The sequence below is a fragment of the Patiria miniata genome, unplaced genomic scaffold (assembly GCF_015706575.1).
Source record: "Patiria miniata isolate m_02_andy unplaced genomic scaffold, ASM1570657v1 HiC_scaffold_26, whole genome shotgun sequence".
NCBI lineage: Eukaryota > Metazoa > Echinodermata > Asteroidea > Valvatida > Asterinidae > Patiria > Patiria miniata.
The window spans coordinates 9,076,571-9,095,371 of NW_024037065.1; the positions used below are offsets into that span (position 1 = coordinate 9,076,571).

General features: G+C 41.3%; 3 protein-coding genes across 3 annotated transcripts; 1 reads left to right on the plus strand and 2 right to left on the minus strand.

Moving 5' to 3' along the window:
* Nucleotides 1–305: 305 nt before the first annotated feature.
* LOC119733936 (zinc finger CCHC domain-containing protein 10-like) lies at nucleotides 306–4,868 on the minus strand. Its single transcript, XM_038207297.1, has 4 exons — nucleotides 4,828–4,868; nucleotides 2,587–2,757; nucleotides 1,249–1,290; nucleotides 306–907 (listed from the first exon to the last, which is right to left on the minus strand). Exons 1-4 carry the CDS (start codon nucleotides 4,866–4,868, stop codon nucleotides 661–663), a joined length of 501 nt encoding a protein of 166 aa, XP_038063225.1. The 3' UTR covers nucleotides 306–660.
* Nucleotides 4,869–8,399: 3,531 nt separating this feature from the next.
* On the minus strand, nucleotides 8,400–11,117 carry LOC119734001. The gene is made up of 2 exons (XM_038207382.1): nucleotides 11,003–11,117; nucleotides 8,400–10,136 (listed from the first exon to the last, which is right to left on the minus strand). The coding sequence occupies exon 2, from the start codon at nucleotides 10,110–10,112 to the stop codon at nucleotides 8,922–8,924; it is 1,191 nt and encodes a 396-aa protein (XP_038063310.1). The 5' UTR covers nucleotides 10,113–10,136; nucleotides 11,003–11,117; the 3' UTR covers nucleotides 8,400–8,921.
* Nucleotides 11,118–12,973: 1,856 nt separating this feature from the next.
* Nucleotides 12,974–15,189, plus strand: LOC119733764. Its single transcript, XM_038207133.1, has 2 exons — nucleotides 12,974–13,157; nucleotides 13,745–15,189. The coding sequence occupies exon 2, from the start codon at nucleotides 13,763–13,765 to the stop codon at nucleotides 15,173–15,175; it is 1,413 nt and encodes a 470-aa protein (XP_038063061.1). The 5' UTR covers nucleotides 12,974–13,157; nucleotides 13,745–13,762; the 3' UTR covers nucleotides 15,176–15,189.
* The last annotated feature ends 3,612 nt before the right edge of the window (nucleotides 15,190–18,801 follow it).

The window sequence follows — 18,801 nt, forward strand, 5'->3', positions numbered from 1 at the left end:
CTGGGCATAAGGTCAAAAATGAGATTTTTGCATATTGTTAAAATATGTTCTTTTTCCTTTTAATAGGTGGTTTAATTTTTGAAACCGGTCATTCCTGGGTAGAGTTATGCTATTTTGAAGTTCATTGTGTCGAAAAGTAGAAAACGGAGAAAATGGCCACAAACGTCACAAAACAGTAATTTCTTTAACTGATATACCTTAACAAATCATCAAAAATACTATATTTGGAGTTCAAATAAGGGTTTCAAACTTTTATAGTATATTTTAGACATGTTCAGGATTACACATATGCAAAAATTTGAAAATCGAAAAAAATCACCCCCACAGCATTTTTTGGCCCTATCTCAATTTCAACCTCTGCCCAGAAGCGTCTGCTTTTGACAGAACAGGTCACAAATGTCGGGCCCCCCTCCATTCTGGATACCCCTCTCTGTAGTTTGAATTTTGTGGGTGATTATATTATTGCAGATCGACCACCCGAGGAGGTCAGTACTCTACAATTCTTCGCTGACTAGCTGAGGAGTTTCCACGGGCCAACACAAAGCAAGGTTCCCTCCCTTGCCTCCAGTTTTCGCTGCATGTAAATCGGAGAACACATGCAAATATTTATTCAAATTGAGGCTGGCGTCCAATCAGAAAGCCGCTCGAATGAGGCCACACTCACCGCCGCCGTTTTTTGCGGGAGATTTTTTTCCTGCTGTCCGAGTCCGAGCTGCTGCTGCTGCTGCTATCGCTGTCGCTGTTGCTGCTGCTCGTACTGGAGCTGTCGGAGCTGTCGCTGTCGGACACGACGCTGCTGTCACTGGAGGTATCAGAACTGTCGCTGGAGTCTGAAGAATCGCTGTCGTCACTAGAGTCCGTGTCACTGCTGCTGGACGAAGAGCTTGCCTTGCGATGCTTCTTTGATCTGTGTACGAAAAAATATCAATTACCATCAACAGAAACACAGATTGTGACTTGGGGATAGTTTTGCCGTCTGAGATCTTGCCAAAAAAGTTCACAAGCTTACTCGGGTATCTTAGCACTGGAACACCAAGCTTGCCAGGGTCGGCTGGCTGGTTCGAATCCAGCAGCAGTTACAATCAATCACTTTTTGGAAAGGATGGAATTTGCCTCTTTAAGATTTTTTTTTTTCGGGCTTCCTACCTACATGTACACTGACTTTGCTTCTTTTATTTTTAAGAACTCTCAGTTTCACAACCAGGAAGAAATCAAATAAATTTAAATACAAAAGACAAATATATTCACCTTTTGCTCTTGGTTTTTGCTGTTTTACTGTCGATCTTTGGTCTGCAATGAAATATAGAAATGATGTAAGTCGTTTCTACTACCATAAATTAAAAGCACCAGAGTCAGATTCCAGAATTCGCAGTTTCAAATCCTGCCGCAGTTGGTTTATTATAAACGAAGGTTAGAAAGACAATACACTGCACTGGACAATATTATACACATATTGACTGGCGACGAGGTCACTAGTGCACGTCTATGCACCTGAGGGACTGTGAGTGACCCCCAGGGTCCTACTTCGGTCGAGGATAATAGGACCCTCTTTACATGACACGTGTCTAGTTCACACATACAAATTTCATGCACTAGCCTATGTAAGTAAACCCCACGTGACTGTGTTTCAGCCAACCAAGAAACAGCGAGAGGTGTGTTATAAACTGCAATACTAAACAGGTTTAAATAGATTCTACTTTGTCACTTTATTGAAGTAATGCAAATGGGCAATTCCACGGTGACTCACGTTAGATTTTGGATGTACTTTTGAGTTTCCTTGGGCTGTAATTACCTTACTGAAAAGGTTTAATAACTGTTATCCCCATGGTAGATAGAGTAGACCTAGACCTACCTAAGCACCAAAGATGACATCCAGAAAAATATGTAATGTATGATAAACATGATGCACAAAATCGGTTACGCACGTTACATTTTCGTAACGTGAGTAACCGATTTTGTGTGTCTTGTTTATCATACATAACACATTTTTCTGGATGTCATCTTTGGTGCTTAGGTAGGTCTTGGTCTACTCTATCTACCATGGGGATAACAGTTATTAAACCTTTTCAGTAAGGTAAATACAGCCCAAGGACACTCAAAAGTACATCCAAAATGTAACGTGAGTCACCGTGGAATTGCCCAAATGAAGGTGAGTGTATTTTGGGACCCCTCTATCTTAATAGTATTTGTCACTACAAAATGACCTTTGCAAAGTAAAGCAATCTTTGTACCACTGAAGGTCTCAAGTCAAAGCACTTCACAATTATTAACCCTGTTCATCAGGCCATGAAGACCAGTTTTCTGCAGCAGCTCGAGATTCAGCGCAATTTGGTCTGTACCTTCACAGGTACCCATTTACACTCCTGGGTGGAGAGAAGAAATTGTAGTATAGTGTCTTGCCCAAGAACACAAATACCACGTTCCCCGTCAGGGTTCGAACCCACTTTACCATGGCGTCCTACACCGTAACCATTGAACCATGGCACTCTACAGCTTAATATGCAGCTGTTCTTTGTGATGAACTATGATGCCTAAAGAAACTACAAAAAATGATGTACTTTCCCTATAACAAATATTCGCTGTCACCTTGAAACTTGCACTAGTTGCATCTCTGCCTGTTCTTTTGCCAGCTTGATCTTCTTGTTGAGATGAGAGACTCGCGATGTCCGCTGCACATACTTTCGTTTGCCTGAACACTCGTAGGTCCAGTGGCCAAACTCCAGGCACTTCTGGCATCGGACGTTCTCCTTATCTTGGCTGGAATAAAAGTTACGGAAAAAAAGGTGAACTGTTGAGAACCATGCCTACATCACACGGAGATGCTGTATTCAAGTATGAGTTTAAGTACGAGTATGAGTACAAGTATGGTTTCCAAGTTACAGGTTTCCAAGTGCAAGTATGAATACCTTGCCATAACTACGAGTACAAGGTAATTAACGTACATGTACAAGTACTACAATACTGCCATACAGAAGTGTTAGCCAGTTCGCGTCGGAGGACGTGATATTAACACACACTGGCTTTATTTATACACAGGCACGGCTGACGGGTTAAGGCATCAAGATTGCCTCAACACGCCTCCGGGTTTCATCTAAACACGCTAATCCCTCGTGCCTTTTGTACACACACACACAAAGTCTGTGAAGTCTGTGGAGGCGGACCGTGTGTTGATCTTGAATTGGCCGTTGTGCAAGGCCTATTGTTGTACAATTTATGCTCCTGTGCACACCCCAGAGTATTGAAACGTATGACCCATGATGGTTTCTGCAAGAAATATCATGTACACAAATACTGCTGAAATTACTCTTGTGAACGTGAATCAGTATTTGTGGTGTTTGGCTGTATATTAGCTCTACTGAGTGGAGCGTTGAATTACGGGTACCCCTCCATACAAACGCTCCACCGATTTGCCATACTTTGGTAGCACCATACACGGTCGTCATGACGGTATGCATTTTGTGCATGCCCTCGCGAGGACAAGGCCCAAAAAAACTGATAAAGAAAATACAAATGAGGAAGACAGTAACCCTGGATAGATCCACACATTCATGACATTCCATATGACCCCTCAAATTGTTTCAAACAACCGGTAATTTTGAAAAAAGAACAAAATAATCTGAACTTACCGCTCACAATTAAATGTGTCTGCCGAGTTGCACAGTCTATTTCACTGACATGACTGATGCATAATTCATTGCGCGCGTGTGTGACGTCACTATTGAAGAAAAACAAGTTGCGCTTACTCAATAGCTGTTTTATGTAGTCATGTGTGCTCCGCGCCGTCTGACTGTGGGTTTTTGGTGCGGGGCACATATCAGTACATGAAACAGTCATTGATTAAGCGCGACTTGTTTTTCTTCAATAGTGACGTCACACACGCGCGCAATGAATTATGCATCAGTCATGTCAGTGAAATAGACTGTGCAACTCGGCAGACACATTTAATTAATGTGAGCGGTAAGTTCAGACTATTTTGTTCTTTTTTCAAAATTACCGGTTGTTTGAAACAATTTGAGGGGTCTTATGGAATGTCATGAATGTGTGGATCTATCCAGGGTTACTGTCTTCCTCATTTGTATTTTCTTTATTAGTTTTTTGGGGCCTTGTCCTCGCGAGGGCATGCACAAAATGCATACCGTCATGACGACCGTGTATGGTGCTACCAAAGTATGGCAAATCGGTGGAGCGTTTGTATGGAGGGGTACCCGTAATTCAACGCTCCACTCAGTAGAGCTAGCTGTATATCAGAAGTTGGCCGGAAAACTTTGCCCTTTTCCCAAGCAAACTAGTTGGCAACATTCTCAATGAACAGACGTGTCATTAGAGGGCATGGTTTTGAGTTTTTGAGGGAAAATTGGGGGTAAAATGACAATGACAGCGCGGCGACAACATGCAACCCGAAAATAAAGATGCCAATCACACACAGATTCACGGCACGCTGAATCGCAAGGCACAAACCGTGCAGGAAAATCGTGATTTCTAGTTCTAGCCTACCCCAAGAATAAGATCTGTTCAAAATTGCAAAACGGGTGTCATCTGAGAAAGGTCTGCTTTTGATTGTAAAGGTGATTTTTGAGCAATAAAAAATATTGTTTGACTCTAATTTGATCAAAACAAAACACTTCATTTCACGATCGCCAAATCATAAATCATGCATGTCATCGACGACGTCACAAACATGAAACAAGTCTATTTTTTACACTTTGCCGCAGTTTAAAGTGAACAGTTCCCACCAAAGAGTAATCTTCTTTTATCAGATCCAAACACAATAGCAATTGTGTCCCGCGAACTTCATGATTTTAGCAGAAATAGATTGGAATAACTCACTTGTTTTTACTAGCTTTCAACAGTGCCATGTGAGTCGCCATCTTGATTTATTTTCAAGTGCGCCCTCCATTGTTGAAAGATGAATACCCTCGCCTCACAGTCACAATTTTTTGCGTGAACTTTTAGCCAATCAGAGGGCTCGTTGCTTATCTTCATTGAAAAAAAAAACACCTGTTCGCCATATCCACAAAAAGTGAGCAAATAAGTGTGGTACATGACACGGGGTAGGATGGGTTGCCCTATTATCGCAGTACTTATCACGTTTCTCGTTCGGAATAGAAATTGCCAACTAACCTTCCTGAATTGTCCTGTCTTTTGTGTAGTATAACTCTTCCTTTTTAAATTAATATAAAAAAATCCGACGGTTTGGTGGTCTATTCCGTGTACGATGCCTGTGAAAATAGACATGCGCGGCGTGTGCGAACGGAGGTGGACTATTATCGCGGTATGTGGGAAGTGGTTTTTATAATGATCCCAACTTTTTTGTTCATAGTTTATCTTTGACCAAAACACCCCCTGAATAAAGTCTGATATTTTCCCTGTAACGTTCAAGTTGATTAAAGACAAATTTTCTGCAGGATGATTTCTTAAGACCCTGCCCTTCCCCCGAAAGGAGAACACAAATCCCTGAGGCAAGTCTACTGATCGGCGATTGAAGGCGCCATTCACTTTACACGGTGTGCCGTTTTATTTTCGCTATCGCGCGGTGCTTATTTTGATCCCGTAAATGTTGTTACGATTTCGCGCTGCAAATATCGTCGTTCGACTTCATTTTACATTTGCAGCTGAAGAATGGGAACCAGACAATGGAACTTTCATGGACAGAGCACAATTAAAGATTTATGTTAAAATATAAACGGTACCTTTTAGCAGACACGGTGAGGGAACATTTTGCAAGTTTTGGAAAACGTTAATATTTATTAAAATCGTTAAAAGTCCCGAAAGACACAACATTTTTTAATCGTCCTTTTTATACAACTCGGTAGAAAATCCTTGATGACTGGTGAACTGGATAAAAATCGCCACTTGAAGGAGTTTTGACAACGCAAAAAGAGAAATTTCCCATGCCGCGATAATAGGGATGCCGCGATAATAGGGAGTCCGGGTATACTAGACGTTATAAAACAATTCCGCCAATCAACAAACGTGTAATAAAAAAGGTGGAAATGCAAGTAACCAATCGCCTGCTCTACATTTTCTGGTTGCCTATGTGTTTAGAGGATGGTTGTTCCACTCAGTTCCAGAGCCTCTGAGGCTCTGAGAAATCTATAAAACTGATGACAAATTCTTTGTGAGGAAAGGTCAAAGGAGATTGAAGAAGTATTTGCCGATTTATCAGTCAGCATTTGGTCGAAGACTTCCGAGTATCCTGGTGGTAGTAGTAAGTAAATTGAAATTGAATAATTCTTTGGGGGTAGGCCTAGGCCTAGTCATGTATACTTTACTGTTTAGAGACACTGAATCAATGGGAGGTTTGCGGTAACACCATGTGAATATCTCTTTGTAAGTTGTGTGGTTCTGCAAAGAACTTTGTGAGTTGGGTGGTTCATCATGTCCACCATGCAAACCATTAAGTCTTAATTGTTAGGACACCTTTTATGCTTTAGGGGCTTAGGCCTACAACTACAAGTTCCACAAAATTAAGCTAGCAAATATTCAACATGGTATTTTAGATTCCAAAGACATAGTGATATTTTCAGCTTGTATCATCGCCAAATGTTTAGGCAAGTCCTTCAACATAAAATGTCTTTTTTTGTTCTCTTATACGGAATGGGATCCTAAACTTCACGATTACCCAAAAACTTCAATTCAAATATGAGAGGCATGTGTCTTTATTAAACTTCTTTAATTTCATACTGTTATTTAATTTTACAGAATTATTCAGCACAAAATATTATAGGCCTAGGCCTACGTTAATTCTGATAAATAAATTCACAGCAGTTTATGAAGCTAGTCTAATTAACAGAAAATAAATCTGAAATCTGTGTAAACCTGTTGAGTTGTGTGTAACTATTTTGTGGAAAAGAAAGAACGTTCTTTTATATTTCACCTAAAATTCTCTAGCAAAAGCAACAAATTATGATCTGTAGGAACTTAAGAACTTCAGTAGTTGCCGATTTTATATATTATTGCAATTTACATGAACAAGTAATTAGGCTTTTTGTGTTAGAAAACAGGAACTCGATGAGAAAACACATGTACAAAAATTGGAACAGGGCCCTATAATCCCCTAATTCATGTACCCACTGCAGTGGTTTCATGAAATTAACTAGGCCCTGTCCGAGTTTGAAACAACCGTATGCAGCCAAGATGAGAGGAGGCAAAATTGAAAATGTGGTTGAAGAACATACAATACTCGACATTAAAAACGATGAATATTATTTTCAAATAATTTTATCTTAAATCTCAATAACTAGTACGGAAAGTTGAGACAAATATTAGTGCGTATCAAATTAGTTTTATAATAAAAATACAATTATACCAAATGTTACTCATATACAGAGGCACGCTTATCAAATATTGTGAAAACTGCTCAGTACATTCAAGTACATGTACGTGTGTTCATATTTTGCATAAAATAAAACAATGCAAGCACGAGGCCTATACATTTTTGGCAAAATGTTTCAAGATCATTCTGATACCACTTTCCGTCTATAAATATGTTATGCAGCAATAAAATTCATTGATGATTTGCTTTCTGATCACTTGGAAATATGCGACATCCCTATCCATTGTCCTCAGCATTATCAGCGTTTAATCAAAATTCAACTACAAAATGTTTCCACCAATATAACTATCTTAACAGGGTATAAAAGAAAATTTAAGTTAGGGCACAGTAATATAAAATAAATACTAACACATATATTCAAAGCACAAGCACATACATGAACTTCATCTACATACACTATAGGGCTGTCCATTTCCAAATAAACTAGTATTCGATTATTTGAAACTGCACGTGACCAAATATTTGAATATTCAAAACTCGCTGTTTGACATTTTACCATCGTGCTGGGCAGTTCAAAGTTGTATAAAACAAAGCACACCAGTTAAAGTTTGTGTGTTAAGTATCAAGGGTTTCAAGCTGCTAAAAGGAGGGGAACAGTAACCGTCATTGACCAAAAAAAATAACTGTTGACAAAAAAAGTGGCATCTGGCAATAAAGCACCGCGACTACGATTGAAATAGCATCACAGTCGTGTGAATTTGCGTAGCTTTTATTATCATATTTTTTTCTGAATATTTGAACCAGCAAAAAACATGTTCATTTGATGATCGAATATTCTAATATTTGGTATATTTTGAACAGCCCTAATACACTGTACTGCAACAGACACTAATAAAGCACATACCGATACATTGACAAGGACATTATTGAAATTACTGAAAAAGTAAAAAAAAACTACCAACAACTATTCTACATAAATAATGCTTCAATAAAACAAATGAGCAGCACTGAAAAGTGTTTACTAAAATAAGGGACAGATATTTTTCTGATCATATTCACATTTTACATTTTCTACATGTGTGACTTTATGGCATCAATGCTTTTAAGAGTGCGTTTGGTATTATTTTTTTCAAATACATTGTAAAGCCCTAGTTTTATCATTACGTCGCATCACCGATGATGGATTAAAATAAAAATTTGATTTATTGCTTGGTTATTTAGTAAAACTGACATAAAACTCGGAAGAAACACAACATACTACAGATGCCAATGAATCTCAAATTTATGAGACAATCCATCTGGATGATAACTTGTCTTGCCCGATAAACTTGAGTTTCACAGATCCATCGTTTAGTAGTTTAGAAATCTTTATCCTCATCGAAACGGCACACATGGAAAAGGCCGGCCACTTTTAACTTGGTCGTAAGCGATCTTGCAATTGGTTTTTCTGTTTATTGACTGTCAAGTGCTGCAAGTTTGAAATGGCAAGAGCTTTGTAAGGGAGTCTCTGCATCAGTGACTGATGTAAAACTGAAATTGTTGCTGCTCCTATTCACGACTATTCTGAGATCACAAATCCTGACGTTGTGTCAAGAACTAAGCATCAAAGTGAAAGACCGTCAAAGCAACTGCACATTTAGAACAGCTACTTCTGTGATGGCAAACCATTCACTATGATGTTATCCCCACCTGCATATATGCCGGTGGACTGTTGCTGCTGTTTTGACAGCTTACGGTAAGGCCACTCTACTTGGAGATGACCATTTACGTGCATGGCATTCGTATCTGGTTGGTTAAACAATCTGGTCTCAAGATACGGATTTCGACTGGGCACCCCTGGGTGGGTAACTACGGCCGGCTTGTTTGGATCGGTGGTTCTCACAAGAGACAGAGTGGGCCTGTTCTTGCGGAGAAGCACAACAGACACGACACAAGATTGCATAGGTCGCAGCTCCAGAGCACTGGAATAATTCTGGATGATGGCGGAATCTTCCCCGGAAGGTATTACTGGCTTTCCGTGCCACTCGTGTAAGACATCAAGTCCAGCCATGCGGGTGATTTCACTGAAGCACTGCCACGTCTCTTGATTCTTCTCGTTGTCGATGTACAGAACGACTGCTCCAGGCTTCAGCTCTCTCAGGATTGCCTGGAAGACAGAGCTCCTCCTTGGATCATCTCGCATGAAGGCAGCCACAGCTGAGAAGCACTTGACCAGGGTCACCAGGTCAACCCTGCGGATGATGTCCAGTACATCCGGCTCAATTGCAGTATCCCTCACGAGATCACACCGGAAGTAATTCACAGGAAACGGATCCGGGAGTTTCTCTCGAATCGCATCCCAGGTAGTTTTCCAGCTGGGAAAGGCATCGATGACGCTGCACTTCAGCATGCCCACCGGAACAACATCAGTGTCCCTGAGAAACTTAGTCAGGCCCACAAGGTCAGGCCCAGGCCCGCCACCGATGCAACACACCTGGAGATACTTCATCTGCCGCCATCTTTGGACAACATGCGATAGCGATTTCTCCAGGAGTGGCTGTAGGGCTACGTACACCATGTGGCAATGATGCATGTAGTACAGAAACACGTAGGCACAGCGGTTGGCAGCATTGTCCCACTCAGACCTCGACCATGTGTCGGTATTGCCGAGTTTGCATCTGTATGTCCTTGAGATGTTTTGTAGAGCCTGCTTCACTCTGTCGGCTCGGTCCTGGTTAGAGACTCCCTCAACATGTCCGAGGAGATCAGGTAGGATTTCACTCACTAGGTCACGGAAGAAGTCTGCAGCCTTTTGTGATTTGGGAGAAATGACGCTTAAATCCAATGCCGCCTCCATACTTGTCGGAACAACAATATGAATCTGTCAAAAACAAAGGCATTGCTAGGCGTTGAAATTCATGTGATTTTTGCCCCAGGATAATTTACTGTTTCTCCGTTCAGTCTTTAATAATATTGGTCTTTCTGAATATAACCTTAGATGTTTAGGCCTATATTGTATTTCCAAACTTTTGTAAGTTACATACATAAGGCCTCATTTATATTTGGACATGTTTTCCATCCTTTTTACATGCAAGTTAATATGCGCTTATCAATTGTTCCCCCCCCCCCTCCCCCTCCCCCCCCCCCCCTGCTGCCCCACCACTTTTGTCAATTTTGAAGTGTCAAAATCCCCACCCTTCATGCAAAATTTAAGTGAATCACCGACCATGCCGCGACATACAGTACATGTACATACATGGGGCGCACTAGTGATTACCTTTCCTGTAAGATTATTTTTGTAGTAAGCCAATGTGACAATGTAAATTGAGTGCCCTAAATTCCCACCCTGGGGCATGAAAAAAAGTGACCAAATCCCGACCATGCCGACATCAGACCTTGGGACATTTGATTTGGTATCACATTACGAGTTCATAGATATTTAGTAAAGTTCCCATTTTACAATGTTTTATAGCTGATTGAGTGCACGGGGCCTACGCCTTGTTTAAGTAGGTTGCATTTTGTAATTTTATGCAGACAGAGTGACTAGCAAGTAGCAGTAGCACTAAGGCTGTACTAACTTGGTGCACTGTGACTGTGTTGGGCTATTAACACAACACATACTGTGCCTTCTAGAGCAGAGCCCAAATATGTTTAAAATAGCTGAAAATGCAACTGATAATGAGAACATTTTACATCATTCATTTCCATACATTACTGGCTGACAGTGACACTTCTTGCTTTACATACCTGAACAATCCAAACTTCTCTCAGCACCGACCAAGTTGGAACAAAACTCGAAAGACAACGTGTTGAAATTTGAAGAGCGCCGTCAACGTTGAGAATAGTGCACAGTGCAGAAACGCAAAACTAACTGAATGGACCGGAAATGACCAGGCCTCAGGCCAAAATACGAAGAGAAATCGTGTTCAATTTGCATTTCATCGGGATATTTCCCCTACTTATTATTCCCCCATATGTAAGGAAAGGTGTCGATCGGTATCGTGTAAAAAGACCAACTTATTAATTGTTCTGAGTGGACTCTTTGTAATTGTCAATAAACTGTACAACAATGCAAACCATGCAGGTGTGCAAATTACCACACGTGTGGTAATTTAAAGAAAAAAGGGGAGCAATATTGCTACGAAATATTAGCAAAATAAGCAGCAAGTTGCAGAAAGGCAAGTTTAACCCCTCCCCAGGGGGTTCGTTTATTTTGTTTGACTGCAGTGGTTAACTGTTTATCGGGGCGCGGTAAAATGATGAAGCTTTCATTGCAAACTGGGAAAATAATGTGTACGGAGCTCTAGAGGTGCCATCGAAGATGATGTTGACTGAGATCCTGCAATACGAGATGATGATCTACCACTTAGTACATGTATAAATGTCGACAGTCCTGCGATTTACACCGGGTGCCGACGATCTAATAGTAGGTTTACAACCAGTGTCGCACCGGGGGGGGGGGGGGGCCTCGGGGGCTTGAGCCCCCCCCCCCCGGTGGTTTTTTTTTTTGTATAGTCGTGTTCCCTAACGTGGCGCACTTCGAAGCTTACCCAACTTTCCTCGTGTAGTGTTGCCAAACCTCTTTGTTGACAAACCTCAAATTCATGCAGTAAAATAATGGTACTTTTACCTTATTAATGCTTGCTATTTAACCTCCGTGAACGATTTCGGTTTCATAAAATTTAAGCCGAAATTAAAAAACGGTGGCGTCCGGAAATTGGGCACAAATTGGCGGAGTGTTCCCTAACGTGGCGCACTTAAATAAATCTCGGAAAATTCCAAATTAACATTTAAGAATTTCTGTAAACTTGATCAATTCTGATAAATCATTATTATTTCTACTTACATACCCAGCCAGATGTTTGTCAGAAAATTATTTTCTTATTTTTCGGGGCATTTTCAAAGGTTTCACTTTGCACTTGAAAATAAAATCGGAAAATCACGCCAAATTTTTTTTTTTTTTAACTTTGTAGCGGGTTAGTAAATTCGCAATTTATGAACGGGAGTGTTTAGAACTTGATGAAATTTCACTTTCTGTGAAATTTCAGTTAAAACGTTTGCTCTAGCTAGGCGCTACAGGCGAAAAATCAAAGTGCGCCACGTTAGGGGCCGCGCCACGTTAGGGTACATCAACAATAGTTATTTTTTTAGTCCCACGATTTTACCTTGGTGATGTATGTGGCCTATTTTCGAGCAGTATATAATAGGGATGTAAGTGGCGCCACCAACGTCCGTCCACAATAGTCCGCCCCCCCCCCCCGAAAAAAACTCCAATTTTTGTTTCTGCGGCCCAACTTTTAGGCAACATTTTTTGGAAAAAAATTGAGCCCCCCCCCCCCCCCCCCCACCCCCAACCAAATCCTGGGTGCGCCACTGTTTACAACATCCTATTTTATTTGTTGTCACCTTTCAAATGTCCGCATCTCACAATGATGATGTCGCCATCTTACTTGCAACGTCTGATGATAAACATCAGACACCTTATTGCAACATCTTGGATGGCACCTCAGTCTAGAGCTAGCTCCGTAGATCAAATAATGGAGCAAAGTGATCTGACGATAGAGGAAAAGGTCATTGACACGCGACTGCCACGCGCTATGCTGAGCTTGCGTGCGTGTTGGGTTTCTGGGGAATCCCCGAGTTACTATTTTTAGCTTTATATCTGGCAAGGCGTACAAGAACAAACAGCATGCACGCTGAGCTAACCGAGCGCGCACCCGCACAATTCGACCTTGCATTATTGCAAGCACGTATACATGAAAAGGCTGCTCATTACATTTGGAAAGCCATATTCTATCAGGGCCGATTTAATTGTATCAAAGGAAACATCCATTGATCAGCAACACGTATAGAATATTGCAGTAGGATTTTGGTCAAGACATCTGGCTTGGTGTATCGCAAGGTAAGCCAATTTCAATAATTTCACTGCTTTTTTTTTTTTTTTTTTTTGCCATCATTGTGCCTTTTTAAGTTAGGTTTGAAAAAATCAAACTTGTACAAACTTAAAATCTTATTTCCATTCAAACCGCCGATTGTTTTTTTATCATATACGCGCTCATGTCATAACTGAATTTGACGGCCGTCCTCATTGTCCATACACATGGTGATTTTAGATAACGAAAATCACTGCAAAGTCCAACACCATGTGTCTTTTATAAGTTTCAATGAACGGGAATTTCCAACGACCAGTAATCATCGCTTGTGTACACGTGTAATTTTCACCGAGCAATTTCCGCCTTTGTTAGAGTCCGGAAGGGAATTTCAAGAGTGAACCTCGTATAAGAGCTGCTCCTAACATTCTAGGTTTACGCCGAGTCTGAGGTTTCAAAAGCAGAATCCGTATAAGGTTCAGAGACTGAGACTATAATTTGTTTGCTATCAACACGACCAGTTTTACGTTCTTTTGATAATCTTCAGGATACCACTGACTTAACAGAATTGGTGCACTTGTAATTTAATCTAACCAAATTTGTTGTGTCTTTTCAACAGGTGATTCCACCCATCGGTATGTATTACATGAGACCATCTCTCTGCCAAGTAGACCTACAACATGTAGCGAACTACTTTCACACAATCTTAAGCAATGTAGTTGATGAGCTGTTGAGCCGAGTTGATGGTGAATCGGATTCTGAGAAGTACGCCGAGGTCAGCACAGCCTTGAGGTCAATCTCATACCTGTACAGAGAGGGACTATCTCAACCTAATTCTGAGTCTCGATCAGACTGGAGCAAACCTGAGAACCAGTGTGCCTACGTGTACCTGTACTTCATGCAACATTGCTACATGATGTACATGGCGATGCAGCCTGTGATGAGTCCGAGACATTGTCACATCAGGGCTAGACTGGAGTACAGGAAGCAGCGTCACCGACAGCTGCGGGTGTGCAGCATCGGTGGAGGCCCCGGCTCAGATGTCTTAGGATTGAGCAAATTCCTTGAAGACGTCGGTTTGTTTCCCGAATCTCTGCACTTCACTGTTTTGGATCTTTGGCCAGAGTGGGCTCATGCGTGGCAGGCGATCAAGAACCGCACAAAGTCCAGGATCTCGGTGAATTATGAGAGATGTGACTTGGTAGGAGATGCACCTCTCTCAGCTTTAGCCACGCAGAGACTCCGAGAGGCGGATATCCTTACCCTCGAGAAGTCCTTCTCAGCGGTGGTAGCCTTCATGAATGAGGAACATCGCCGGAACATTCTTTTAACCATCCTCTGCGAGTTAAAATTAGGATGTCTTGTAGTCTTTGTGGACAATCGTCGACGCAGCATCGTGACAGGGCCTTTCTTTAAACTGTTCGCACGACCCACTGGTCTGCGGCTTGTCAACCAGTGGGAGGGTCTCCCTAAGGTTCCGGTACGAGGATATTCTAAACGAGTCCAAGAATTCAGAGAGAATGTCGAATTTAACCCAATGTCATGCTGCGTGGTCACCTGTCTGTTGTTTGTAAAAACTCAACCTGGCTGTATTCAGAACATCGGCCTGAAGGCAGGCATCAGCTACGGGGTGTATCGTCGGTCAGTCGGAGACTACGGTGGATTCTATGAGGACACACCGCGTCTTAAGAATATCTGGTTCGAGGAATACCACGATATCCCATGCGAAGAAGACCAGGCGAGATTGGATGATTTTGAATTGGAGTACAACAACCTCTTTGGGTTCACAGAGTACGGGGACCTCGAGAACAACTTCAGGGACATGACAGCAGAGAAGAAACTCCCCTGCTGGGCAAGGACTATGAAAACAAACAGGAGAAAATTGAAAAGGAAGAAGGGTGAGAAGCAGAAGAGGAAAGTCGGCCAAGGCAGAGTGAATGCGAGGACAAATAAGATGAGGAAGGAAATAAGGAGAAACATGCAGGCAGAGACGCCCAGAGGGCACAGGACCGCATTAGTGAGACACTCCGACGAGCTCACAAGAGAATGAGTGAGATCAGGAGCAAGGGAATAAGAAGCACAGCGGGACGGGAATTATGAATCTTGGTGGATCATTTTCGGGCTTCAACTATGACTCCCAAAAAAACTGGGCCATCAAGTGGAAACCAGATCGACTGTAGAGTTAGAGACGAACATTACGGTGTTAGAAAGGACGAGTTTTATAACAAATAATTTTGATGAGTTATAGAAACTATAGACCAGAGGGTTTGCTCCCCTGAGACAATGGATCCTGTAAGATATAATACGTGTATAGAACGTGTCCGTTTACGTAGTTTTCAAAGTGCTTATCAGCAGAAACAAAAAGCATCCAAAAATAAACAACAAACAACAACAATAAAAACAACCCACACACCACTCACAATTGATCCCCAAAAACTAGACCCCATCACCAGCCACCCTCGCTTCTCACACTTTTTTTCAAAGTCTTTCAATAATTAACTTCACGGGTTCCTCTTGTTGAAAACACACTTTAAAATAATTGTAAAAGAACAAGCCGACAGTTTCTATATTCTTGTCTAGTTTTAATAATTTACAAAACAATGCATGGTTATGTGTTAATCGGCAATCATTTTAATTTCACACAAAATGTCGACCGTTGGTTATTTACATAGAATGAGTTTAAAAAGTTTCAAAACCAGTTGCGAGAGGAAAGGTCAAAATTTCATTTTATGATAATTGTTTGAGCGTGACTAACAGGAGGTTGTTGCGTGCTCCGGGAAATTTTACGTCTAAAAATAAAAACCTCCATGTTCAACCAACATTCATATTTGTGTTGAGTATACATTATTTTAAAGACATTTTACTCCCATCCATGACATGGGATATGCTCGAATATTTGGATAATTTTAGACCTTCCTGTAATTGTTTTAAAAATGTTCCGTTTGTCTAAACATGTACTCTCGACACGAAGCAGACCCTCCTTGTCAGTTTTTGGCTCCCACATTTGCTTAATATTACTCGATCTATACACATAAAGAGAAAGGAATTTTTTTCCCAAATAAAACACATTTATAAGTCTGTGTAAACAATTATTGTGTAGTTTCTGTGAATATTTACTAAACGAGAAAGTAAAAGGTAATTTAATTAAGCAGTGTTTCCCGAGGTCTTCTTCTCAAGACTCAAAACTGCTGTCACAGAGGACATACTCTAACAGTACGGCAGATGATGGGATTGTGCCTTTGACGATTCAAGCATGGCTTTTGGCACGCAGTCAGAGTATGTCACGAGAAAGATATTTAGCTATAGGGCCATCGCAGATTTGTCCTCTGAAAAAAAATATAGGTCGAATAACAAGCAAAGGCAGCCATGTTAAAAGTTTTGAAAATTGCTTGTTATTCTACCTAAATTTTTTCAAAGGACAAATCTGCGAAGGCCCTATAGCCACATATCTTCTCATGACATACTCTGATTGTGTGCCAAATGCCATGCTTGTATCATTAAAGGCACAATTCCCCAAATATTTTCTCTATCTGCCCCAGTCCTCTTAAGAACGGGGACTCAAAGCATTTTGCTTGTCATCGGCCCCAAACAGACTCCTTTTGTATTAAACATAAAAAGTTCTAATTATTGTCCTTTCGTGCTTGATTCTTTTGGAAAAAAATAAACCATGAATAATGAACCGTAATCATCAATAGTTCACGGTGTTAAGAATTCTTAGTAAGTTTTGAAACCTTCGATTCGTCGATGGTCACCTCGCAAATACCTCTCGGGTTTCCGTAGCAGCATAATGGAGACGCGACAGCTATTCATCGGGGTAACACCAGTCTCCTGAGAAATACGTCTGATGGACGACGAGTGACGGACGCTCGGCATCGCCACTTTTCCGTGCCATTCGAACAGACGTTCCGTGACGCCACCTGAGCGGGCCAAGCTCTGGAACTCCTCGTGTTGCATGTTGTAGAGATTGTCGATGTACAGAACCATGGCGCCCGGTTTCATCACGCTGAAGATCTCTCGAAGCAGATCCCCGTGTGCCTTATCTGTCCTCATGAAAGCAGCGACGGTCGAAAAAACCTTGACCATGGTGATGATGTCGGCATAGTGCATTGTGGTGTGTCCAATTTCGGTTAGACCGTTCTTCGCTATCAGGTCTCCCTTAAGATATGTAACGCTAAAGCAAGGTTCATACCTATAATCCATATCCAGATTATCTGTAATGGTATCGCAATCTATCTGCCACTGTGGGAAGATATCACATACTGTACATTTCACACAGGATACTGTAAGTGAGGTGTCTTGAAGAAATTTCACCAGACCAATAAGATCTGACCCAGGCCCTCCGCCTAGGCAGCACACCTTCAGGAGGTATTTAGGCCTCCAAGCGTCTCGAAAACGTGCCAGTGACGACTGCAAGCTCCAGTAAACCAGGTACGCGTGCATCATGAAGAAACGATAAATGTACGCACGACGGTTGCCAGCATCATCCCAGTTTGGTCTGCTGTGTGTACCACGCAGCCTACATCGGTATATCATTGAAATAGTTTGGAAGCATGATCGAATGTCGTCGGTGACGGCATGCCTATCTGGACGGGACCGAAAAATGTAATCGAAATAATTACCGACGACACTATCAAAGTACGATACTGGCTGAAAACGACTAGCGAACTGACGCACCATATAGCTGTCGTCCATTCTGGTCAATAAAAACTGAGCTCCAGGACCTCGTCTGCAGCAGTACAGTAAATCGCTCAAACAAGTGCCTTTTATAAAAGGCAGTTCGTCGAATGATGCCGAAATATGACGATTTTCGGTTGTTTTGTGGACTACGTTTCATCACCATGTAGGGGGAAACCCTTTGACGTAAATTGCGACCAATAAATAACTTTAATCCAACCGTGTACTTGTTAATTATTAAGGAGTAAAGTACACAAACACATATTGTATACTTTGGATAACAGCGTTCATGCCCCTATAGCCTTTGCCCTCGTATTTGTGAACAAAAGTATATAAACCTCAAAGATGGCCGTAGTGGAACCGGTCTATGGTTTCGTTGGCTGGCACTTTTTGCCACCCACGTGTTGGCAAACTATGGAAGGTCAACGTCTCAAAAATCCAGAACAGAGGACCATGAATTTTACACTTGAACGTATTTGTAGCAAATAAAATTCTATCCATTCCTCTGAAATGCATCAAAACTATGAAATATATCATCCCTTAAATTTTGGTAAAGATTTTTTGCAAAGTGCACTTTTGAAAACGCTTCATGTTTTTCCTGACAATAGAAAATTCGAGGGCGCTGTTACTGTGATGTCACTTTAGGAACACACTCTTCAGATTAGGGGTTTTTCTCTTCAAAATTCTGCTCATTGAAAACATATGTGCATGCATTTTTCTCATCGTATTACTGTCATATACTAAAACAACAATGAACCACTAAAAGCAAAAATATATTACAGCCACAGCAAACCCCTACAATTCTGGTGACCTTTTTCACTAAAGCAGATGTGAAACTGACGTTTCTGCCTTGAATGACATCACATATTTCCTCATGAATATTAGAGGATTACCAACCTTTCTTAATCATATTACATTTCTGTTTGTCTATTTGCAGACCGTGTTCATTGTTGAAGTGACCAAAACAAAGAGACAGCGTTCTTATTTAAATATGGAAATTTG

Bases quoted from the DNA above. Each gene is read 5' to 3' on its own strand.
- LOC119733936 (XM_038207297.1), bottom strand. From the start codon at position 4,868: ATGGCGACTCACATGGCACTGTTGAAAGCTAGTAAAAACAA. The intron at 2,758-4,827 runs GTGAGTTATTCC...CTTTTATTCCAG, and splicing joins TTGAAAGCTAGTAAAAACAA to CCAAGATAAGGAGAACGTCC. The intron at 908-1,248 runs GTGAATATATTT...TTTCGTACACAG, and splicing joins GCAAAAACCAAGAGCAAAAG to ATCAAAGAAGCATCGCAAGG.
- LOC119734001 (XM_038207382.1), bottom strand. From the start codon at position 10,112: ATGGAGGCGGCATTGGATTTAAGCGTCATTTCTCCCAAATCACAAAAG.
- LOC119733764 (XM_038207133.1), top strand. From the start codon at position 13,763: ATGTATTACATGAGACCATCTCTCTGCCAAGTAGACCTACAACATGTA.